Source organism: Cydia pomonella, unplaced genomic scaffold (genome assembly GCF_033807575.1).
Source record: "Cydia pomonella isolate Wapato2018A unplaced genomic scaffold, ilCydPomo1 PGA_scaffold_151, whole genome shotgun sequence".
NCBI classification, from domain to species: Eukaryota; Metazoa; Arthropoda; class Insecta; order Lepidoptera; family Tortricidae; genus Cydia; species Cydia pomonella.
The window spans coordinates 22,329-49,097 of record NW_026907794.1 but is presented as its reverse complement, the minus strand read 5'-3'; the positions used below and the strand labels follow the sequence as shown (position 1 = coordinate 49,097).

At 39.3% G+C, this 26,769-nt stretch overlaps 1 protein-coding gene across 1 annotated transcript; it reads left to right on the top strand.

Moving 5' to 3' along the window:
• The first annotated feature begins 1,056 nt into the window (after nucleotides 1-1,056).
• On the top strand, nucleotides 1,057-24,209 carry LOC133533308 (bile salt-activated lipase-like). Its single transcript, XM_061872273.1, has 7 exons — nucleotides 1,057-1,199; nucleotides 3,179-3,342; nucleotides 3,772-3,899; nucleotides 4,575-4,680; nucleotides 22,400-22,572; nucleotides 23,246-23,529; nucleotides 23,763-24,209. Exons 1-7 carry the CDS (start codon nucleotides 1,057-1,059, stop codon nucleotides 23,944-23,946), a joined length of 1,182 nt encoding a protein of 393 aa, XP_061728257.1. The 3' UTR covers nucleotides 23,947-24,209.
• Nucleotides 24,210-26,769: the final 2,560 nt, after the last annotated feature.

Here is a 26,769-nt window from a genome sequence, read left to right as displayed (position 1 = left end):
TTGAATAATGCTAACATCATTCAACAGGTCGACAGCGTCAGATACTTGGGCATGTGGCTAGACAGAAGTTTAAAGTGGGGTAGACATATTAACGAGACTAGAGACAAACTATTTACATATATCAATGTATTTAAGGTACTCGCTGGGGGTAACTGGGGCATTCATCCTACACATTTGAGGCGCCTATACATAACGATTATTCGCAGTAGGATCGATTATTGCAGTTTCTTATATGATACTAGCATCAATAACCATTTAAACAAACTTAACACGGTGCAAAACCTAGCAATGCGCGTAATTGGGGGTTTTATCAGAACAACTCCCATACAAGCGATGGAGAGTGAGCTGTGTCTCCCTCCTTTACACATGCGTAGAAGGTATTTAGCGGTTAAATTTTGGCTGAGATCTCAAGCGTTTAAAAACAACATAACAAGTGAGGTTGTTAAACAGTTAGACAGTTCGTGTAACCATAGATACAGGGTTAGAAAAAAAATACCTCTTTTGGTTAGTACACTTAGAGCCTATAAACAGTACCCAATTCAATCGGCGAGTAAATTACCTATGTATTCTTTGAGTAAATGGATTACTTCTTTTGATTTATCGCAAAACATTAGGTTGAATATTGAAGGGGTTAACGTTGCTAAAAAACAGTTATGCGCAGTCACTTTAAAAAACAAATGCAGTATGTTACTGGGTAGGGAGTATGCTACATATTACAAGATTTTTACCGATGGTTCCAGGGAGGAAACCGGTTCTGGCGCGGCTTTCTTCGACCCGCAATTAGACCTACGTGCTAAATTTAAAATAAGTGCAAACATATCAATAATGCATACTGAATTAATTGCTGTTTCAGAATCTTTAGCGTATATATTATCGGTGGACTATAATCAATTTGTCATCTTATCTGACTCTAAAAGTGCTTTATTACATTTGGCTCGGTTAACCTCGAGAAGTCGAGGTCTACCGATAGCCTATCATATCTTGGAAAGCATCGGTAAAATCCAAGCTGCGAATAAAAAAGTTGTGATGCAGTGGGTACCCTCACATATAGGCCTAATGGGTAACGAGGAAGCAGACCTCGCCGCCAAACTAGCCATCAGTGAAGGAAATGATTATGAATGTTTACCAATGCACAATGAGATCTTGAGAGCAGCAAAAGAAAAGTGCCGTCTACAATGGAAGGAATATTACGATGAGCGGTCATTAACTAAAGGAATTTGGTATAAAACCATTCAACACGATCTTCCTCGTTACCCATTGAAAAATTAAAAATAAAACGCAAGTACATTGTATCACTGCTTCGACTGCGTACTGGACACATACCTTCTAATAAATTCAAATATCTTATGAAGTTATCAGATTCATCTAATTGCCTAGATTGCAATATGGTTGAGGATGTTGTACACGTACTGACGGAATCATCAGATGATGCTAAGGAACTGCTTAAAATTTATTTTTCCTCATTGTTAAATGTTACCTAGAGTCATACATGTAATTTTTTGGATTACGGGGGTGGCTTAGCGTAAAGCTAAAACTCCCAGGTAAAATAAATGAAAAAAAAAAAAAAAACTATCTGCAATCAAATTACAAAAATCCAGTGCAAATGTACTTACATTGAACTGGATTTAGTATTTTCGTACCAAATAACATTTATTAGGACTTTATGCATAATAATAAAAATAAATAATATTTTTTTACTAAAAAGACCTACTTGTTTACATGTTTCGTTATTGCATTAGGAATAGGTTGGGTAGTGAAACTATAGCTTTATTATGATACAACACCTTTGTTCAATTAATTTGTATCATACCCGTGACCACCTTCCTCGTCACCATCAGGCTAACATAACATTTAATTTGCTGTAACATCCAACTGTCAGTTTGTACTATTTAATATTATTCATATTCATTTAATCATACAATTTTAATTTAGTACCTATAGAATGTCAGGTCATTTCACAAGTACATTACGTACATTCGTACTTGTATAACTTTACCGCCCTACAGCGGGTTACTAGCACTATACGTGCGTATGTCGAAAATTTCAAGGGCCATATGTACTGTAAAACGTTGTACAATACACGTGCGAAAAGGTAATTCGCATCTCGTGTCGATTTAAAACTGATCAACACTCGTTGCGAATTTCCTATTTGTACATGCAGCTAATTATAATAACACGTATCGTATTCCTAAAGTACATGGTATTAGTAATACAAAATATTTACCTTTAGCAGAGTTAAATTCTCAAAATTTACAAATAAGAGCTCAAAATTCAGTGCTTTTTCGCGGTTTTTCGTAAACGACCATCGGAAAAATAATCATTACTAATTAAATAAGTCCCTTTTTCTAATATTTAACATCGTATGCCTAAAGATAAGAAGACGCCTTTACTGGAACAAGTACTCTTTGTGTCTAATAATGAGCGCAAAGTCCTGAATTTCATCGAGAAATATTATCAATTTTACATTATTTCGACTTTCCTTGTGAGAGCGCTCTTAACGACGTTATCTAATTGATCCAGCACATGTTAGTTATTGATATAAGTTGTTGATTTAAAGCATTCGTCACAATGATTAAAGTAATTAATTTTAAAGTATGTTAGTATCGCCTTACGTCACTGTAGGATTCAAGGCTGATAGGTATATCATGCAACAATCATATTTTTAAAAGTTTATTTTAGGTATTTACCTAAGCTTAAATAAAGACTGACTCTAAACCCAAAATTCAGATTAGTAAATATTATAGAATATACGAGTATAAGTATATTTTAATTAACAATTTTCAAAATCAAACCAATACTTATCCTAATCGTATATTTTAGTACTTTAGTCACATAAGATGTGTGTAGATGTAGAGACTAGAGAGCCCATTACAATCTCCGTCGACTTACCCAAACTGGTTAGGTAGTTCATGGTTTTAAAATAAATAAATATTATAGGACATTATTAAACAAATTGACTAAGTCCCACAGTAAGCTCAATAAGGCTTGTGTTGAGGGTACTTTGACAACGATATATATAATATATAAATATTTATAAATACTTAAATACATAGAAAACACCCATGACCCAGGAACAAATATCCATGCTCATCACACGAATAAATGCCCTTACCAGGATTTGAACCCAATTACGGTTTTTATTCAATATATATGAATGCAGGTTTCCTTTAATTGAATAATGTGGTGGTAACTCGTCGTTGTCGCAGGGTTTATTCCATGGCGCGATAGCGCAAAGCGGGCTGGCGACATCGCCATGGGCGCTCGCACACGACCCGCTGGAGCGGGCCTTCGAGCTCGGCCGGGAGCTCGGCATCGTCACCAACAGCACGGCTGAACTGCTCGGTGAGTGAGGATGTTATGAGGGCTAGGTTTTGATTCCGGATCATTGATAAAGCTATGTCAAAAAACAGTTTTATAATTTAATATTACCTACACAGAGCCTCGGCATATATACACACTAGCGTCTCCAAGCGTCCGGTATGCGCACTATTATGGGTACTAATAATATTCTAAGTTCTCTTAAGGAGATACATATAATAGTTATATATAAAGTAAGATTAATTTAGCTTCAGCTGTAAACATATTTTCAACTTTAAAAATAGTTTTTTTTTTATATTACGTCGGTGGCAAACAAGCATTTGGCCCGCCTGATGGTAAGCAGTCTCCGCAGCCTATGTACGCCTGCAACTCCAGAGGAGTTACATGTGCGTTGCCGACCCTAACCCCGCCCCCCGCTCTATTTTATACAACACATCTTTATCATACATCAAGGTTACCTCCGAGCGACTCCAAGCGAGCTGCTGGTGAAGGCAGGTGCGCGACTGGCGGGCGCGCCGGGCAAGAGCGCCGACCTGGAAAACACTGTAGCTCTGCCTTTCTTGCCCGCCGTGGAGCCACAGGTGAGACTATTCTTCTTGTAAGGTAATGGTAATGTTACCTCGGAGCGAGGTACTGGTGATAGCAGATGAGTCTTGCAAGCCCGCTGGGCAGGACTGCCGATCTGGAATACCTTGTAGCCCTGCCTTTCTCACCCGCCGTAGAGCCGCAGGTTAGACTTTCGTCCAATTAACAAAGCTACCTCAAGATCATGAAGGTCTCCGCCCGAAATAAGCGATTTAATTTCTGTTTGTAGCCCATTTTACAACAGGGATCCACGAATGTAGGCACAGTATGTGCATGATGTTCATTGTGAACTGTTGACTCTTTTCCGAATCTTGGTTCTGCTGAAGGCTAAAAAGGCAGATGGGAGAAGGCAAAGGGGTTGACACATAAGTGCACACGAGATTTGTAATTACTTAAGTTACCAACCTCACAGACTTCAAGTTTTTAAAATTTTACCAACAATCAGTTGTTAAACGGACGTGATTTAGGGAAAAGGACCCACTAAAATCTGTAAAATAAGTCCTTATTTTAAATGACAAATGTATGAGGATGTATCCACTCCACTGTAAACTACCTGTGTGTTGTTTACCTCTTCTTAATGTGCTGTATTATTTGTAGTGTTTCTGTATTGATGTGTGCAATAAAAAGTATTTGTATTGTATTGTAAACTACGTCCAAACGTTCGTGTGCAGGTGGCCGACGCGTTCCTGACGGAGCACCCACGGACGCTGCTGCCGGGCGCCGACGTACCCTTCCTCACAGGTTATAACGCGCAGGAGGGCATCATACTCTTCAGACGTAAGTTATACATGCCTAATTTAGTAAACATAGTTCAGCTAGTAATTCACTTCAAACAGAGACCTCGCACAATTAAAATGAATTAATATGTAGTAACATGACAGGCATATATTCAAATACCATCAGCCGTAAAAGTGCATGGCGACTTTATCAATGAATTCATTCATTATTTATTTATTTATCTATGCAATTACCCACGCATCTCACTGTACATATATGGTAATGGCACCAATTATGAGACATTCAATAGGAAAGTTGGGGTATTTTTGATATTTAACTGAGACCTGTAAAAATTCCATCGCTTTGCGCGTTAAAAATTGAACGTCCTATTCGTCCTTTATGTTTTCGACGTATTTAATAAAATTAGGTGTGTAGCTATGGGGCTATTAAATAATATGCTGTAGTTTAACATTTATAAAGTTTATTATAGGTTAAACACAGTCCATAGAAGATAGTCAGTACAGTACGGAAGAAAGAAAATAGCACAGAACACCGTAGAAGAAGGAATACAGAAAAGTACACATAAAACGTAATTAAAATGCAAGCGAGAGCGATCGGCCTGCGCGCAGCCTCCCGGCGTCAAGTATCGGATATGACTGAGTTGGCTAGGAAAACCGAGCGCGCACGAATGCGCCCGAAGATTGGACCGTTACTTTTGGGTACAACGCGCGGCGCGGAAGCGCGGCGCGCAGGCAACTAACATTGACAACAAAAACGATTTAAACATACATAATATGTGTTGCTACATCAGCCCCTTCGGAGACCTTTAGGTCGATTACAAGTAGCTAGGAAAACGTACAACACGTCCTGAACGAGTTCTGCGTTCAGTCTTTGCTGGTTGTGGCGCTACGAGCTGCTGATCAGAAGCTGGACTAGGATCGGGTTCGCTTAGCATGTACGCGGGCTTGAGCCGGTCGATGGAGACATTATTTGGCTTACCTTTAATAAGAATCTTGAAAAACTTGTCTCCCCGTTCAACTACCTGATAAGGCCCAGTATACGTAGGTTGCAGGGGCTTTCGCACGGCATCGTTACGTAGAAACACATGCGTGGACGTAGTCAGGTCTTTATGAACAAAAACTTTACGCGAACCATGGCGAACCACTGGTGAAGGCTGTAATTTGCGCATTATAAGCTGCAAGCGAGAGAGGAAGTCTGTGTAGTCAACTGGCGCATCTTGACCCGAGGATTCAAAGAAATCCCCTGGCAAGCGCAGTTGCTGGCCGTACACATATTCCGCGGTGGAAGCGGCTAAATCGTCCTTCCATGCCGTCCTGATTCCTAAAAGAACCAGAGGCAGGACTTCAACCCAATCCTCGCTCGCATGGCATTTAATGGCAGCCTTCATCTGTCTATGGAATCGCTCCAGCATGCCATTCGCTGCAGGGTGGTAGGCAGTCGTCTGTATGTGCTCAGCTCCGATGGACTTCGCCAAGCGCCGGAAAGTCTCGGAAATAAACTGCCTCCCCCTATCCGTTGTTATACGCTTGGGGCATCCGAATCGCGACACCCACCCGGAGAAAAATGCTTGAGTGACGGTTTCTGCTTTAATGTCAGAAATTGGCATCACCTCAGGCCACCTTGTAAAGCGGTCCAATGCCGTCAGGCAGTACTGGAAACCCTGTGAAAACGGCAACGGACCGACCAGGTCAATGTGCACGAGTGCAAAACGCTCTGTCTCGGTCGCAAACGACATTATAGGCGAGTGCACATGCCTTGACACTTTGCATCGCTGGCAGTGTTGACAAGCTCTAGACCAATTGTGGCAGTCTTTATTTACCCCAGGCCAGACATATCGCTGAGCTACAAGCTTCGTCGTAGCCTTAGCGCTAGGATGACTAAGTCCATGTATCGAGTCGAAAGCTTGTCGACGGAACTGGGGAGTCAGATAGGGACGAGCCATTGGTCCAGATGTGTCACAATAAACTGCAGCGTCACCAGCCGTACCAGGAACAACCAACCTTTTAAGCTGCAATGACGATCCGGTCTTTAGCAACTGCTGGAACTCAGCATCGCGTTCCTGAGCAGAAGCTAACGCATAGTAGTCAATGGCCTTGCCGCTGATTGCATCGACAGGACGAGAGAGTGCGTCGGCGACCACGTTCTCCTCACCTGCTATGTGGCGGATGTCGGTGGAAAACTGCGCAAGGAAATCCAAGTACCGAAACTGGCGAGGTGAGCACTTGTCCAAGGGTTTGCTAAAGGCATACACGATTGGTTTGTGATCGGTGTAGATTCTGAACGGCTTCAGCTCCAGCATATGCCGAAAGTACTTGACAGACTCGTAAATTGCGAGTAACTCGCGGTCGTACGGGCTGTACTTGCGCTGGGCTGGGTTCAGCTTACGCGAGAAAAAACCCAGTGGTTCCCACGTGTTATCTACCAATTGTTGTATCACACCACCGATCGCTATGTCAGAGGCGTCACTGACCAGAGCCAGATCAGCATTCGGACGTGGATGGACAAGAAGTGTAGCCTCACCTAGACTCGCCTTGCAAGCCTCGAAAGCTGCGTTGAGGTCAGCATTCCACTCAATCTTAGCAGAGCTCTTGCAGTGATGACCGACCAACAACCCATTTAGCGGTGCCTGTTTCTGGGCTGCGTGTGGTAGAAAACGCCGATAAAAATTCAGCATGCCCAAGAAACGACGGAGTGCCTTGATGTTGGTGGGGCGAGGGAAGTCCATGACGGCCTTCACCTTCTCAGGCAAGGGTGACGTACCTGAGCTGGAGATGCGATGACCAAGGAATGTAACCTCAGCTTCACCAAATACGCACTTCGCGGTGTTTATTAGAACACCATGCTCACGCAGTCGCTCGAATACTTGCCTAAGGTGCCTCTCATGCTCGGTCGCGCAAGAAGATGCCACGAGAATGTCGTCTAAATACGGGAAGCAGAATTCCAGGTCACCGAGGATCTCGTCAATGAACCGCTGGAAAGTCTGCGCGGCATTGCGTAACCCGAACCCCATAAAGCTGAACTCGAACAACCCAAACGGCGTCGTGATGGCTGTTTTAGCAATGTCATCCTTAAACACCGGAATCTGGTTGTAGGCACGAACCAGGTCCAATGTGCTAAAAATCTGACAGCCGTGTAAGTTGTGCGAGAAATCGGCAAGATGCCTAACAGGATACCTATCTGGTATGGTGCGGGCGTTCAATGCGCGATAGTCGCCGCAAGGCCGCCAGCCGTTGTTCTTTTTGGGGACCATGTGAAGAGGCGACGACCAGGGGCTATCGGAGCGACGTGCTATACCTGTACGCACCATATCGTCGAACTCCTGCTTGGCTATTTTGAGCCGCTCTGCGTCCAACCGTCTAGGACGACAGTACACCGGCGGACCAGGGGTGGTACGGATATAGTGAACCGTATTGTGCTTCACGGTTCGCTCCGTCGGGTCACCCACAGGTCTCGTAATTTCAGGAAACTGCTGCAGTATTTCGTGATACGCCGTTGTACCTGCAATCGACTTAATGCTGCTCACAGAGCAAGAAGAGGCTGAATAAGCACGAGCAGTAAGCAGAGTACAATAATCTATAAGCCGTTTATGCCTTACATCTATTACCAGATTATAGAAAGCTAAAAAATCTACGCCGATAATAGGCTTTGTCACTTCGGCCAAAATAAAACGCCAATGAAAAGCACGGCGTAAGCCAAAATCAAGCGTAAGACTAATTGAGCCATAAGTAGGTATAGGGGTACCATTAGCAGCAAACAATTGGTATTTATCTTTAGTGCGGTACTGAGGATTTACAGAAGTAAAAGGAAAAACACAAAGATCAGAACCACTATCTACTAAAAATTTCAGTTTAGTGTTCTTATCGGTGACGAAGAGACGACCTGGGGAAACCTGGCAATCACTCGTCGTCATTAGTGACCGCCGCTGGCATTTCCCTCGGTCCAGCTGCACGGCGCGCGACACTTAGTTGCACGGGGACCGAATCTGTCATGGTACCAGCATCTGCCGTTGTCCCCCGCGCGACTCCTTGAGCGAGAGCTGAGACGTCCCCTGGAGCGCGAGCGCGATGTAGCTCGCCCACGGGAATTTCCAGTCGTTAAGGCAGCTACTTGTCGCACAAGGTCATCTATACGGCGGTTGAGACGTTCCTCCATAGGGCTCGGTGCAGATGACGGCACGGGAACAGGAACAGCTGACCCAGAAGCTTCCGCAACGTGAGGTGTGTGTACCACAATGTCATTCACTCGGTCGGCCAGCGCGGCAACCTTGTCCAAACTGGCATCTGACATCGTAGCAATAACGGTTTGCACATGCGGCGGTAAACGTTTAGCCCATATGCTGCGCAAAAAGTCGTCCGATAAGTCGGTACCGGCCAGGTCACGTAGGTGTCGTAAAAACTGCGAGGGCTTACGATTACCCAGTTCAGCTTGAGACACCAACTCCTCCACTCGCTTGTCCTTGGACACGGACAATCGGTAAACTAGCTCAGATTTTAGTTTGTCGTATTTTTCCGTCGCCGGCGGCTTGGTAATTATGTCCTTGACCTCCGCTGCATATTTATGCTCGAGGTTGCTGACGACATGATAAAACTTAGTCGAGTCGGACACAATATTCGCCAAACTAAACTGTCCCTCCAACTGGGCAAACCACAAAGCCGGTTCCTCGGCCCAAAATGGCGGAACTTTAACGCCAACTGCACTAACGGTCGAATCCAATGTCCTCGGCAAACTAACAACCGGTGGAGTAGACGTAGTATTAGTATCACTTGCCGTCGTTGGCATGATAACTTATTCCGCACTTTATTATAGCGATCAAAGTTCACACAGATACTATAACACTGCACTGCACTCAGTTCTAACGTCGGAAAGTCACCAAATTTGTACCTATGGGGCTATTAAATAATATGCTGTAGTTTAACATTTATAAAGTTTATTATAGGTTAAACACAGTCCACAGAAGATAGTCAGTACAGTACGGAAGAAAGAAAATAGCACAGAACACCGTAGAAGAAGAAATACAGAAAAGTACACATAAAACGTAATTAAAATGCAAGCGAGAGCGATCGGCCTGCGCGCAGCCTCCCGGCGTCAAGTATCGGATATGACTGAGTTGGCTAGGAAAACCGAGCGCGCACGAATGCGCCCGAAGATTGGACCGTTACTTTTGGGTACAACGCGCGGCGCGGAAGCACGGCGCGCAGGCAACTAACATTGACAACAAAAACGATTTAATTAAACATACATAATATGTGTTGCTACAGGTGTATTTCATCATAGAAAACATATACATATTTTTTTCCTCCAGTTTTTGACTGTATAGTAAATAATAAAACTTTAAATGTACGCAACTCTATCGCTCCAGTTTATGGTAAAACGTTGCCAGTGTTTAAAAACGGATGATAAATACTTATTACAGTACATATGGTGCTACTTTTCCGCACTAGTGCGAAAATTAGCATATTACGTTACTATGTCGAACCTTTAAAGGGCCATATGTACTGTAAAACGTTGTACGATACATGTGCGAATAGGTAATTCGCAACTCGTGTCGATTTAAAACACTCCCTTCGGTCGTCTTTTAATTTATCGCCACTCGTTTCGAATTTCCTATTTTTCGCACTTGTATCGTAATGTACTATTTTAAAGGGTTTGTGGTTTACGTCTCATTATTGGTGCCACGTCCATTATAGGGTTGTTTGCTATACTTCATTCAATTATTACATGTTTATTTAATAATTTCGTGTTTTTATTTCTATGTACAATAAAGTATATACATACATACATACATACATGGCTATTTTTACAATTTTGTATAACTATGACGCGTATCCTATAAAATGATATATTTATAGAAAAATACCTAAATTTGTGTAACAATTACATTACAACAAATGCGAAATGTCATAAAAATTGCTCAATATCTTTCAAGGTAAGAACGATACAAGGAAAAACTGATAACAGTAGTTATTTGCGATACAACTGCGAAAAATAGGAAATTCGTAACGAGTGGCGATAAAATATGCCGAAAGGAGTGTTTTAAATCGACACGAGTTGCGAATTACCTATTCGCACATGTATCGTACAACGTTTTAGAGTAAGTACATATGACCCTTAAAAATTTCGATATAGTTACATAATGTGCTAATTTACGCACTAGTGCGGAAAAGAAGCACCATATGTACTGTAAACAATATTATAAAATTCACTCAATCACTTGTTTGTCTGACCTTAGGCGGTTTGAAGCACCTTGATATACATATATGACCTTTAAGCTTTTATTTGCGTACTATGTTGTGAAATCCTAAATTGCCACTAAATGACTAAATATAGAATCGTGATTGTCATACAATCACGTCACAATCAATGTATACCTACAACCTCTCTCTAAGGTTGTCATTCAATATTATAATTACATTTAAAGATATACATTTATCTAGTTACTTTTTAAGTATACAAATTGTGTTTCAATCTTATTTACATAACTATACTGTTTATCGCACAAATAATGAAATTAGAAGTAGCGGATTTAACGCCTTAACACAGCAATCTTCAATAATTAACTGTTTCACTGCGGGAGTCTATCACGGGTGTGCTAAAAATGTACCATCGGTTAATATACCATTAGGCTGATGCTAAAGCCGAAACTGTTTAGTAACGGATTATGGATCACGGATCATGGAATCTACATATCTTATATCTTCTCCATATATTAAACATTCCGTTACTTAAATTAGACCTGATATACAATGGCTCAGTGTTTAAAAATGTTGTCGAATTCTATAAAAAAAAAGGTTTTTATTACACCAACTGGTAAAGGCCTTCTTGATTGTTCAAAAAGTGATGAGAAAGATGCATTTTATCCAAATGTGGGGCAAAGTCATCAGATGCAAATATTGAGTTGTTTCATTATGTTAAATGATGATTTTGAATGATATTTTTTGTAACGTTTATTTGGGTTTGATTTGGTTATATTTTTTGTTTCTTTCATACTTAGTATTTGCTCGCGTTGGTGTGGTGAAACCCCGCCCACTTGTAAAACAAATAACTATTCTTAAAACAAATAACTAAGGGGTGTTTTTTTTAACTGTGCGCGTGATTCATGTCGCGGGCGAAGGCAGATTTTGTAGAAAACTATTTCAGTATTGCTTAGTCTTTTCAATACTTTGTATCAAGTCCAAGTTTCCTTTTTAGCATCATACATAAATTACTTTGTTATCTAAAGTTATCGGTGCTCTAGCTGTCTCAGACAGAAAACCATGCAATATTTTTCCTAAAAATACCTACTTATATACGTTCCACTCAGTAATTTCTGTATTGTGGTATTTTGTTGTGCCAAGGAAGTCCACCAATAAGTAGGTTGATAGCATACCCGTATTGGCGGGAAATCCTTGGCGACGTTTCGCAAGTGAACGGAACTGCCGCGGCGGTCCTTCCGCAGCCCGCCTGTCCGCTCTCCTATACATAAACATTGCGTGTATTACCTTGGAAATGCCTTGTATTTGAGCTAGACCAACGATCACATTCTTGGTATTTGCTCGGTACAGGTGCAGAGCACATAAAGTATCCATGGCCATTTAGACCGGTCTCGTCTGGAAATGGGTCATTTCACGATTAGAAGAATTACGAAGGCAGGAGGTACTATTTTACGACGGATATAGGTAGATGGCCATATTACAGAGGTATGGTACTAGTAGTCCATTTCTACAAAAAAGTTCCATGCGAGAAATTTAATGTTCAATCTGATCAGTCAATTAAATTTTGAAGTGTTATCTTTTGTCCACACTTACAAAAATATCAGCAATTTTAGATTATAAATTGTGTTGTGTCATACGAAACGTCGCTTCTACACCATCCTATTTGATCGGGCACAATCGAATCCAGTGGTCTCGGTCTCGGACAACCGCCCACACTACACAATTCACTTACCTAGTCAAATTGCGGATAATAATAAGTCTGGTAAGTATCTACTACCAGGTGAAGTTTTTGGGTTGGGCTGGTGGAGTGAAAAAAGTTCACCGGATATGAGCTCAACTATTATACGTTCATAAGATGAGGCCGATTCCGTTTTAACGATTTAACCTGGGTTTAAACAATATCGATTCTGTCTCATCAAATTCAGATTCATCGTTTACTCACGTTTTATTGCACAGCGAAATTGTGTTACGCTGTTGAACATCCTGAGTAGATACAATTATTATTATTAGAGTAACACCGACATCGGCAGGAATAGCGTAAGCAAGAAAATACCATTTTACGTAACCTCTTATCCAACACACCACAATCAGAACAAACAGTGCACCGTAAGGCGTAATGGGAAGGCCGCATCGCGGATGGTACCTATGTCGTTCGTGAGTCCGTGACCACGCGCAGTGGGGCGCGTTAATGCGACTAATATACACTTTAGAAACCACCGGTTGCTTTCATTATGTCATTCTGAATAACTGAAATGACGGTACACCATATTCTTATCCAATTTACCGTAAAAGTAAACACCATACTATCATTGTCATTCAATCGCTATGCTATCTACGAGTCCACAGATTTAGGATTAACTAGATACCGCCAGTACAAGACTTGCGCGTGTTTTTACTTTTTAAGTAGTAAAGTGCACTACTTCCCGCTCAGTGGTGCTCATGACTTTATGTCTATTTATATATTAATTTTAGTAATGATTCTTGCAAAATGCTGACTATTTTGCAAGAATCATTACTAAAATTAATTGCCACACAAAAATAGGAGAAGGTGATTGCAGATGTATTAATGCAGATATTTATCATTGAGCCGAAACATTTTACATTAGCCAAACAGTGTCGCAATGTGTCAAACAACAGTTATGAAGCTAGTGTTAGCTTGCTCAACGTGTAGTGACCCTAGAAATTTAAAGGTGGACTTGTGAGGAGTTGTGACGCACGCTGCTCACGACATATACTGCCGTGTGTAACAGGCATTGGAAAACAAAACGCCTTCAATTGATTACCATATTTTTCGTGAAATAAGTCTAATTCCTCAATGATTTTTATGTGTCAAGAAATACTGACCACTTTACTAGGCTATTTTCTTTTTATTTTATTTTATTTTTTTCTAGTAGCTATAATTACAGCATTACCTACCTAAGGTCACTGACCTTATTCGCAGAGAGATGAACATTATTGACTTCATAACCCTAAAAATAGGCGTAGCGGTTGCGATGACTATAGTTCTTTCATGTTCATTGTCGTGAACTAATTAAGAAATATGGAAAGTCGGTGCAATGGCCGAATGCCGCAATAGGCAATTGGAGGCTAAACAAACTTTTTTATTTTTTACATAAATGTAGGTACCTTAAACTGAAATTCGTTACAATATTTGGGTCTAAATCGTGCAATAAGAGCAGATATGTGATCATGGCTTTTATGAACGATGGAAAAAAGTGTAATTAAAATCAAGTAAAAAAGAAGCTCGTTGATGTCTTTTGTTCATTCCTTTTATCTACTGAGATACATACTATGTATTATTTTTGTTGACTCGTAGGAAAAGTATTGTATACAATAGTGATACAATCAAGCTTTTCAATTTCGTACCTTACTTCGGCCCCTCAGCAAGCTTCGGGTATTAACCAAAAGGGAACCAGTAACTCGTTTTCGTAAATTATAAAAAAGCTTATTACCTAGCATCTACTAGAACGCATTTCCTAATGTCAGTTAGGAAGGTTAGATTGACAGTCAGCAATCGGAAGATATTTTTTTTTTATTGATAAAAATGTTTACATGACATTACAGTTGAACCAATACATCACGAAACTTAGACTAACAGCATTAATAATTATAAGCATTAAAAATTATAAAACAATAATAATGGCACATTGACAAATTAAATTGGAACAGTTGAGCACCTAGCATCCATCGCCTCACAGAATCTCAAGCATTCACTATACACTGCCGCCCATCGCCAAGCAAATAGATCGCATTCAGGCGTCGATGCCAGGAGCGCATTGAGCACTTGAGCAGTGAGAAGGCGCGGGGCAGCGGCGAGTTCCTGCGCGATACGGTGCGCGCCGGCGCCGGCGGCACGGCCAACAGATCGCGTTGTCGTGGTCTGAGGGCCATTCTCGGGACGTCCGGAACAAACAGGCGTACGAGACCAGAAACAACTTCGGGACAGTCTGACTCCCCACGCAAGGCTCGGCATGCCATGACAAGGAGTAATTCCGCCTGACCTCCAAGGAATTGTACCCGAGGGAGCCGAGAAGATACTTAATCGGGTACAGGTACGGATAGAATCCGAATGTTTTTTTTATAAAGGAACCTTGAAAACGCTTTCTGGACCTTCTCAAGCAGTAAATCATACGTCGATTCGTAGGGGTTTCAAATGATCGACGAAGTCTCCAGCTTAGGAACTCTGAACTCTTCGATGGAAAAACATAATCACATTGAGTATAGGCTCTTTAGAAAGATCTCGAGGAGTACTTGATATAAATGCAAAGGAGAGAAACTACAGTCAGCAATAACGTGTTCGTCAAAAAATATTTTTGACGGTAACTTGCCTTAACTATTGCAATAATCGTAGCCAATATTCCTTGATATTTAGCTCAGTGATAATAGTAAAGTACTCCCAATCTCAATGCAGGTTGGGGATTTCACATACACCTTTGCATTTCTTTGTGGATGTATGCAGGTTTCCTCGCGATGTTTTCATTCGCCTTCAAAATAGGGTAACTGTAACTTAACCTTAAATAAAGAAGACTCATATGAAAGACACCTATTATTTCTGCCTTGACAATCTTGAAAATCTTGTCGCAATTTTTTTCCAATGTAAATTTTATAAAGGTACGTGTCTAATTATGTATAGATTCGCTAGGTACTTGAACGAATGAATGTGTGATTTCCACATTTGTTCAGTGTATTATTGCGAGACTGATGATGAATATATGACATTCACTTGTCAAATTATTAAGTAAGTATGCAACAAAATACTATTGTTGAAAGGTCAAAGTTTAATAACTCTTGTATTATGTCGACGACTCAATGGCGAGCTGCTGTCAAGTCAATATGAAATGTTGCTAACTGCGTTGTGTTCATAATTAATGTTGTTTCATTGCCGACTAGAGCGATTTGTGGCAAGTTTTAGTCAAGATCATGCAAACGAGTTGTCGGTTATGCAAACAGTTATGTGTGTTATGTCACACAACACAAGACCTCCGAGTGTGGGCCGCGCAAACAATAAGTTCACGAAACATTTCGCATCGACTAGCTTAACTTAACTTCTAGATACGGGACAAATATACGTAATCGACGAACAGTTTATACTGGTTTAAGCTGACGTGATGCAGTCGGTGAGCATTATTAAAAACAAGCCTAGCGGTATTGCTCGTACCCATTGATGTACGTAATAGGGGTAGATGAGGTACCAGGCGCTCGATCGTGAGCCACAAAATATAGGTTCCGGGACCTATATTGAATTAGTCGTACGGGTGACGCTGAAGTGTCAACATTGTCATCAAATTCGATAAAATATTGCCAAAGAATGCCGTGTTGTGCCTTTTTCCAGTGCTTCAATAGCTCCAAGCACAAAAACAAAGCTCACGGTATCACTTTTCATTCGTAAGTACTGTTATAACATTTGAAAACATAATTTTTTCTAAATAAAATTAAAAATTTCCTTGTTATTGAGTGAGCGCGACAGCTAAATAATGCATTACCCATGTGAGTAACACGTTTATCCGAGTGTCAAGTAGGCCTGCCCACTTCATGCATTGTAGAGTCAGCAATTTTTTTTATAAATAATGCAACTTTTTAAATCATGTGCTCCTATTCCTTGAAACTATAGAATGTAACCGGTTTTTATTTTAATATACGAATAACCGGTTGTTAACCAAAAATTCAGTTTTTCTGATAGTATTGTTAAAACAATATCTTGCATTAACTTGAAATCCAAATATCGGGAATAGTCCATCAAAAATTACTAAATAGTACTTGTACAACAATAGGAAAACTATGGACAACATTTTTAACGAGAGCTCGATTTACAATTTTAATATGCGAGTTATAGTGTAGTTTTAAGATGTATTTATGTATGTTGAAAACTGTGTAAAAATGTGTGTGTGTGTGTGTGTGTGGTGTGTGTGTGTGTGTGTGTGTGTGATGTGTGTGTCTCGCCAACAAACCGCATAAGCAGTTTGGCGAGTAACTTTAAAATTGATTATGTATATGTGCCTTTGAAAAATAAATGAAAAAAAAAAAATATTTAGAACAGATATTAGATCAATCAAATTTAACCTTTTATCATAAACAAAAGAAATAAATAATAATCATCTCTATTTGTCAAGTAAAATGTATGATGACTGGTCTGGCCTAGTGGGCAGTGACCCTGCCTATAAAGCCGATGGTCCCGTCCCGGGTTCAAAGTTCTAATGATGGAATCCATGAAGAATTGAGGGAACACTTAAAGTCTTATAGGTACACATATAGTGATTTTTGTGGTTTTTGTTTACAAATTAAGCATTTTCATCCAAAAACTGGCAATTAGTGTAGTGGAACTGCTGATTATAAACAGAACGAAACTCCCTAACTACGTATTTACCGTTTGAGTATTTGTTTTAATTTGTCCTCTTTGTAGAGCAACTAAGGTGATGAAAATGAAAACGATGAAAATCAGAACGAATACTTTAAATTGAACATTCTAATGTAAGGGCACGCTGCCGTCTCAAATCGAGAAAAGTGGGACATTGCTAATTTCGCCTTCGATAGGGAATGATTAAAAAAAAATATAACTTCAAAATCAGTATTAACGTTAAAAAAATGAAAACTATAACGTTTAGAGAAAAAACTTTCACTTATTTCTATTTTAAAACGAGCTGCAGCTGTGGAAATGCCTAGGCATTGAATTGTGAAAATTAAAAATGATGCTCGGTTTCGTTTTTGATACAATTTTTTTTCTCCATACATTATAATTTTCCTTTTTATACCGCCCTCTCCGCATATTTTTTTGAATTGTATAGATAAACTATCGGTTTTACATATAAAATACATACAGTTTTACATATTTTATTTGTGTTAGCGAAAAAAAAAATTGTTTTCCATAAAATAAATAAAGTGCCTATTTATTTTAATTTCGTATATATTTTATAAATATTTGTTTCCTGACGCTACCTAATAAAGACCGCCGTTGAAGGCGCTTATTCCCATGACTTACAACTTGTCCAATATAAGTGAATCCGTATACGTATCGTAACTATGAATAAACAAGGTTCACACTTTTATATTGGTTATCTTGAGTCGTGCGCTCGGTGAACGATTGGAATATATAAATACCAGGAGTAACTACGAATTACCAGTGATTACATTATCTCTTGTCAAGCGTACTTGTCTTTTCCGAAAAACCATCAGAAGTGGAACCTCGAGATCCCTATCAACTGAGATCATATCGTTATACTGGTTTTCTCGAGGCGACACGTTAGTTGAACATAGTGAATAGTCGACCAGGGTTTCAGAAGTAAAAAACGAGGGTCAATTTCATGCTTTAAAAATATGATAGTCAATCATTTGATATTAATCTCAGTGTAACTCGCTCGCTCAGATTTTTGCTTGAAGTGAGAGACGGTCTAAGATTAGGTAATATCAAATCATTGTATTTTTTAAAAATCGAATTGACTTAATATCACTTTAAGACGACAATGTAAGAAGTATGTACGTCTCGCCTACACATTTGTATAATGTTATTAGTTTTTCTCTGTTGCACTTCGAGGAATACGCAAAATATAGGGGTCTCGCTTGCGCAGCACTGTTAACTATATTTGGTTATCCCTGTTGCTCGTTGTGCACATGTACATTATAATGGTGTGTAGTATTTGCAAATGAGTGGGTGCTGGACCAGATTTTAGTTTTGTCAACTATTAACGTCACATATCTACCCCTTTTACTTACATCAATGCTCGTACCGCACAGTATTTACATAATAACAATATGTCTTCATTTGTATCGCAGGTACACTCAGTGTACCACTTTCACGTTGTAGTCTTAATGAATTATCGATTTATTAATACTCGTAGTAACCTCAGATTATAGTCCTAAATAAATGTAATTCTTGGTACAGTCGCAATCAGATATATCGGAGCAGCCAAGGTGCTCAAAAGGGCTCAAGGGTTCAGATATTTGTGAGCACCTTGGCCGCTCCGGTATATCTGATGGCAACTGTACAAGCTTTTACCGCTGACTATACTATTCTTTCCACAGGCAACTATTACTCATCAAGACAATTTTAAAAACGCCAAACACAATTAGGTTGCGTTGTTATATCACAGAGTTCCTATGGCCACCTCCTGTTTCCATCACCACATCAGCTCGATGGTACCATAATATTGCATTGTCACCGGACTTACATATGTATTCAAAGGGTCTAGCAGGCTAAGCGAACAAGAAGTGCCCCCAACGACGGATTTTGTCGATATTTCTGGTAGTGTACTGTTAGGTCCTAAGGACCCTGATGCTTAACATCAGACCTCGATTCTCTTTTGTTTGCGAGTTATTCAGGATAACGTAAAATAATTAGGATATCATTGAAAGTGTCATATTTTATAAACGATTCAAGTTACGTGAACCAAACAAAATTATATTTGATAACAATAAAAAAAACTACCAAATGCATATTTTTTACCAGCATCCTGTCCTTAAACTTCATTGCAAAAAATAAAAATAATTTTTTCCTTCCAATTTTTTTTTTACTTTTCGCGGAGGTACACCTCCAAAAAAAATATGCATGAGTAGCCACTAATTCCCACTACATACACATATAAAAATATTTGCACAAATGTTCGTGCTTCATGTCAAAAAAAAAACGATTCTCCAATAAGTAGTCACTGGCATTATATGTACAGATAGAAGTACCAGTGCAGTTTGAAGATTAGTGTGTAGGTATACAAACTCTTCTAATAAACCTATTTGGAGTGCATCAACGATGACGTGTCAGCTTTGATAACATCTGACACATAATATTATCTGCATTTGTTTTTTGCATTTTGTAGTGGAAAATGGAAAACATTAAGTGCAAGTCTTGTAAAAAAACATTAAAAAATATCCGTGGGAAACAAAAATGCATAGAAACAGAGCAAGAGGCTGATTTATATAGCAAATGCACTAATATGTTAATTTGCATAAATGATTTATTGTGTGGTAAGTGTCGACTTTTAGTGTATAAACATAAAGCATGATCTGAATTAACCGTTTTACGGTTTTCTAGTGGCACTGTAGCTACAGGGCCTTTAATACCGAAGAAGCAGGCCACCATTTGTTTCAATGTACTTTTTGCACGAGTAACTTTCGTAGGGTTCGGCTCATTTTGAAACACCCATACCGTTGATTGTTGCTTCGTTTCGGGATCGTATGCATCATAGATCCAGGATTCGTCACCTGTTTAGATGTTATAAACGGCCTTTGAGTCACCACGGTTATATTATTTTAACATTTTATTGCACCATTCGATGCGAGCATCTTTTTGCTCCTTAGTTAAGTTGTGCGGTATCCAACGCGAACAAATTTTTTTACAGCTAAATGATCATGTAATATGATATTAATGCTAGTCATAGAAATACTCAGAGTCGCCTCTATCTCGCGGTACGTAACATGTCGGTCGTCCATTATAAGTTTTCGCACAGCCTCAATATTTTGTGGTGCAACGACCGATTTCGGGCGACCTGCCTTAACTTCGTCCGTAAGCATACTACGTCTACGATTGAACTCACTAAACCAGTGATACACAGTAGTATTAGATGGAGCTTCATCACCAAAAGTTGAATTTAGTTGATCTATGCACTGTTGTTGCGTTAAACCACGCCAAAAATCATAATAAATCATAGCAAGAATATTTCCACGAGTGAGTTCCATTCTTGCAGCGAGATGACATTTAAAACCCGTCAAAAACAAAACACTAACGTTAATAAGAAAGAAAAAATATACCGGCCAGTACTTAAAAAAGTTCAAATTTTTCCATGGAGGTCAAATATACTATTTAAGAAGATTGTAATCCCGGTTTCCGGATATATAAATAGCAGCCCTCGTATAATGCCAGTGACTACTTATTGGAGAATCGTTTTTTTTTGACATGAAGCACGAACATTTGTGCAAATATTTTTATATGTGTATGTAGTGGGAATTAGTGGCTACTCATGCATTTTTTTTGGAGGTGTACCTCTGCGAAAAGTAAAAAAAAAATTGGAAGGAAAAAAATATTTTTATTTTTTGCAAGTTTAAGGACAGGATGCTGGTAAAAAATATGCATTTTGTAGTTTTTTTTATTGTCATCAAATATAATTTTGTTTGGTTCACGTAACTGGAATCGTTTATAAAATATGACACAATGATACCCTAATTATTTTACGTTATCCTGAATAACTCGCAAACAAAAGAGAATCGAGGTCTGATGTTAAGCATGGAGGGTCCTTAGGACCTAACAATACACTACCAGAAATATCGACAAAATCCGTCGTTGGGGACACTTCTTGTTCGCTTAGCCTGCTAGACCCTTTTCAGCTTACTTAGATTAGAAGTGGGGAAATGGGTCAATTTTAACCTGCAAGACTTCATTCACGCGTACATAGTTAAATGCATACTTACATTGCAAGTTAAATAAAAGCTTGTAAAACGATGAATATGAAAATAAAATCTGATATAAGGAATTCACTTGAAAATAAGTAATTAATAACATATTGATATTAGGTAAACCTCGGTACCAGACCGTCAATATCAGTATGAAATTGTTTATTTATTTTTTACAGTATGGGTACATTACACACTGTAAATTAAATTATTCTAGGTATGTACATTACATAGACCAGGTACTAAATTTGTTAAGCTCCCTCCAGACTATGCGCGTAAATCGCGGCGCCACTTCGCGGAGCGAACATAAGTTTGGTTCGCGGCAAGATGGCGCCAAAGCGTCAGCTGATCTGATTTAGTTTGCGGCAAGGCACTGATTCAAACTGGGAACTGTCAAATTGATTTTTGGTTGATCAAGTTCGCACCTAATATAACCAAGTAGCCGCCATAGAAGGTTATGACAGTTCAGATTAACCGACTCGTGAGCGAATTGCGGGGAATAAGGCGCGAAGGCGTGAACAATCTGCGAAATCGACGCGAAGGCCATCCACACTCGCCTTCGCGGCTTCGCGCCTCGATTCGCGCACGAGTGTGGAGGGCCTTTTACTTAACATTCTGAATATGGAAGGTACAGGCAAGTACCAAAAAATGTCCGACAAAAAACCATAAATAGGTGGCGCCACAGTACCTAGAATACTTGAGAAAGAAATCTAATCATAGATAAATAGCGCACTAGGTTCTTAGCTACCTACTCTAGCGCTACTCTGGAGAGATTTGGAACTATTATTTATAGCTGACAGCTGGACACTTTTGCAACAATTCTGCCTAAGGAGTGTCTGTTCCTTGCCTCTACCCTACCTTCCATAATTGTGAACACTGATCTACGCTGTCTTTAATTTTTTATGTCCGAGACACTAAAATGACAGTTCGGTTCCCAATTTCCTTTACAACTAATTTTGTACCTAAATGATAGAGTGGTTGAACCAATAAAAATGATTTTTTTGTTTTTCCAAAGTTTACTAAATTGGAAAATCCCATAAGACTTGTTAAATTTCACCTACTATTGTAAACTTTATGCTTTATTGGGCCCATAACCTAAACAAATTATGAAAACAAATATGTCTAACAAAAAGTCATGTAAAAAAATAAGGAATGAAGTTTCAAGATTTTGTAGAAACAATTGTCTATTACAGGTCTCCAGCGTTACCCGAAGTTACTGGGCGAGTTGGATCGCGAGTTCCGACGGGTGGTGCCGCCCGAGTTGCTGCGCGACCCGGCGCGCGCGCTCAGCGTCGTTGACGGCATCCGCGCCTTCTACTTCCAGCAGCGGCCTGTTGACGTGCGCAACATCGACAGCCTGATAGATGTGAATATAGCTGTCTCTAGCCGAGACGCAGCGTTTTTTTTTATCTCTTAAGTACAATAAAATGCTAGGAACTCCCGACTTAGAACGCCTCGAGCGAAATGATTACTAGAGTTATTATTGGCATTTCATACCATACAATAAGTGAATTCTATTCCTGGAAAAAGTTACGAGCCGATAACATTGCAACACATTCTGAATACCTATCATTGTGAAATCTTCGTTAAAAATAAGTAAGTCGACCGGAATGTTCAGAATGTAAATTTGGTCACTGTAAAGTAATATTAGAGTGTTGTCCGACGGCCACTTTAAGGAGACAATAATAGTTAGTTGACAGGAGACAGATGTCAAAGAGCATGTCGCCACCAGTATAAAAATTGAGCCCACGAAAGTTCATCATTATTTTCGGTACTTCAAGAGCGATTACGTCTCATAGATTTTACGCGGCTTCAAACACTAGTGACTGTCATGTCCTGCGCAAACCCAAAGCAGCGCATCTCGCTTGCACCAATGTCAGTACGTGGGAGATTCATTGTGAGTTACTTTACGCAGTCGCTAGTGTCAAACTCGTGGTAAGGATATAGTTCTCCCACCACATCCATCGCACAGTAATCACTTCAGTATACAGTAGTAGTAGTTTGACTATTAACACATGTGTATCTATTTCATTTCACAGCTGTTCACCGACGTGATGTTCTTGCGCCCGCTGTTGGACACGGTGCGCCTCTACGCCAACAGCACTCGGTCGAGCCCTACCTACATGTACCGGTTCGCGTTCGACGGAGCCCTGGGGCTCTTCAAGCGCATGCTGGGCATCAGCCACCCCGGCGCCTGCCACGGCGATGAGATGGGCTACCTGTTCTACTTCTCGAGGCTCAACTACAGGCTCGACGACGATTCTCCCGAGCTAGCAGTGTCTAGACGGATGGTTCAATTGTGGACGAATTTCGCTAAAACGGGGTCAGTTCCTTTCAATAAAATTTCTTATGGGACACAGTTGAACGAGGGATAAATAAGATAGGACGCATTCGAAGAATATTACGTTAATTATGACTATACCAGTAATATTTTAAATAAACCTTATCTGTAGTATTCCCCAACCGAAGTAGTTACATAATAAGTCAGTCCCTACATTTTTTGCTATTTACAAAAAGAAGCTCAAAATACTTAAGAAATGATCGCCAATGTTTCAGGAACCCGACTCCTCCCGTAGACTACGAGTCAGTCGTGGACTTCACGTGGCTGCCGGTGAACGATACAGCTCACATCAACTACCTGGACATCAACGGCAACTTCACAGTACTGGAGGACCCCGAGGCGAAGCGCGTGCGCTTCTGGGACTGGCTTTACGAGAACAACTCTTCGGCCAAGTCTTGAACGCCGGAAGGCCGTTGACTTTATAGTGCTCAGTGTTTAGTGCGGACGCTAACAGTGCCGTGGCGCACGACAAGAACGTGAAAGACCAGTGATCTCAATTCGTGATGAGTGTGACACGTTAACAAAACTTCCTATCATCATCGGATGATCATGAGGAACTTTTGACAGAGCTCCATCCCATTTTCGGAGGGAAGTGGGCTTTCGAGTTTCTGAGTGTTGTAAATATTGTTGTATGTACCGATTTTACTTAATTTATGTCTTCGTAACTAGGGTAAAGGCACCTATTACCGTGGTAGTTAAGGAACTTTTCAAAAGAGATCCAAAAATTAAGGGTATCAATGCTGTCTAACAGCCAGGAATATTTTTTTTTCATCAGAGCATTTAATGAACTTTCCGTTTCACACGTTTTTGGATTCATTTTGGGTTATTATATGTATTAAAATATTTTTTGAAGCCAAAATGACTAAATCTTCTATTACCGTGGCAAGGGACAGGCTGTGATTCTATTATCGCGAATTGAGCTTTCATTACCGAGGGTACAATTGGCATGATTTTTTTGCACTCGTTAATAGAAACCAAACTCAAAATTCGAAACCTAATACCGAGGGTTAAAACAATAATAACGACGTGGGTTCTGTATATTATTTTTGTGTCATTAAGTTTAATAATGACACAAAAATAAAAAATAAAACTATAGGAGTATGTTTAAAAATAAGAGATATATTCGAAGAGATTATAATTACACTTTGGCAGAATCAAATACTATTAAATAGTTAACTTACCAAGTACCCACGAGTACCTGTATAACAAGTTATAAGTTGAATGTTTTACATGTAAAACAACAAAAATTATTGTTAGTAAAGTTTTACTAAGGACGTATATGACAAATAGGCCTGGCTGTTATTAAATAAAGTAATTTTTAAATGCTATAAAGATTGATAAGAATTTGTCTTACGGACATCATTAGCTGCACAAAAAAAAAACAAGTAAGTAACATTCTCTCATAAGGCACAGCGTAAATTATAGTCGAAATTTTATAAGCTGGACGTTTACCACCTGAGTGACAGTTTACCACAGTGAAATGGTAAACGTGCACCTTATAAAATTTCGACTATATATAAAAACATGATTTTTTTTTATTTCTAATATTTTTGATAAGGTAATTAAGTTAAATAAAGTCTCTCACATATTATGTGTTATAATTTACCCGTTTATAACTAACAAATCACAGTACTTTTCTTATTGCTGATTCTTATAGCTAAAAAAAATCATGTGTGCGATTTTGGACTACTGTATAAATAAAATTATAGATTTAGATTTAGATTTAGATTTAGATTTTTTTAGATTTAAAAATAGAAAAAAAAAATCTAATCGGAATTGTCCGGCAGTTGGGTACCCTTCCTTGTCAGAGTAATAACTGAATCAGAAAACAGAAGAATTTAAATCTGATAATGATAACTGAAGTCTAAATTTTATCAACGAAATCTGTACTTGCGGTACCCTAAATGCGATTTGAATACAATACCAAATAGTCACTCGGTAATAGATAACTCTTTAAGAGCCTATTACCGACCCATTCGATATTTCTTTGGGTCGGTAATAGATTTCTATACATTCTATTACCGAGGGTAATCTGATCATACCATCGGTAATAGGCTTAATTTGGAGTTTAATCAAACCTAATTCCGACCCATAAAAAGAATAAAACACAGATGGTTATTCAAATCAAATCAAACACGTATATTACAAGCTTCTTGTAAAGACAAAATCACATAACTGGCAAGTAAATTTTAGGTTTTAACTCAAAATAAAAAAAAAGTTGACAGATTAAGGGTTCCCATAGAAACAAGGAAATCGGTGCTGAAGTTTTTGTTAAAAATTAAGGGTTAGTTGAATACTTTCCATACCACGGAAATAGCTCTTTAATAGCGTGAATAGATCAAGATTGGAATAAATAAAAGAAATTATAAAATTGATAATTTGTACCAAAACTAAAGAGTAAATAACAAAACTACCACTTTTTCTATTACCGTGGCATACCACGGAATTACTTACCACAGAAGTAATTGGCGCCTATCACCGCTGTATTTTATTTTCAATTTTAAACGTATTTTCCGGTCAAAAACTAAGTTAGAAGTAATTCAAAATCGTGTAGAAACCAATACACAACCTCTTAAAAGGCATTGCACTAGTTTATTTGCCATAACTATTACGTAAAACACTAAGTAAGATTGGAGTGCACTTACCTGTGGTGTCACGCGTCTGTATGGAACAACCGGTTCTTGCGCCGCCGTCGCACAAACTGACGAATCGCGAGTTTTTTGTTACACTCACACAAATGCACACTAATGGGCACGATAGACCAATGAATGAGCTTGTTTTGTGTATGCTTTATTTCTTAGGGAATAGATCTGTTTGCTTGCAAAATGCGTATTTGTAAACACCGCGGTGTTAGACGTCGATTTTGATACCCGCGTTAATAGCCGCCGTTACCCTATATTCTTTTGTTCGTTTCCGAGCTCTGCTGTTTCCTGCAGCTAAGCCATGCATAAAAGTTTTGAGACACTCTGCACCTTCGGTTTTATGCTAAACTCTGCTCTTGGTCTTTGCGTAAGCTTAAAAATTATTAAAATTTGGTATCATCATAAAGAAAAATAGACAGGATAATTACAAATAATAATAATTGATCAATATTGTTACTGACTTACGAAAAAAATACATTGTAAATAAAATGTGGTAGTAAAGGATCCGCGGTGTGCGAGTTCTACTTGAACTTGGCCGGTTCCGCGTGCCGAAATCACATGGTCAGGGTCGGAGCGCGGG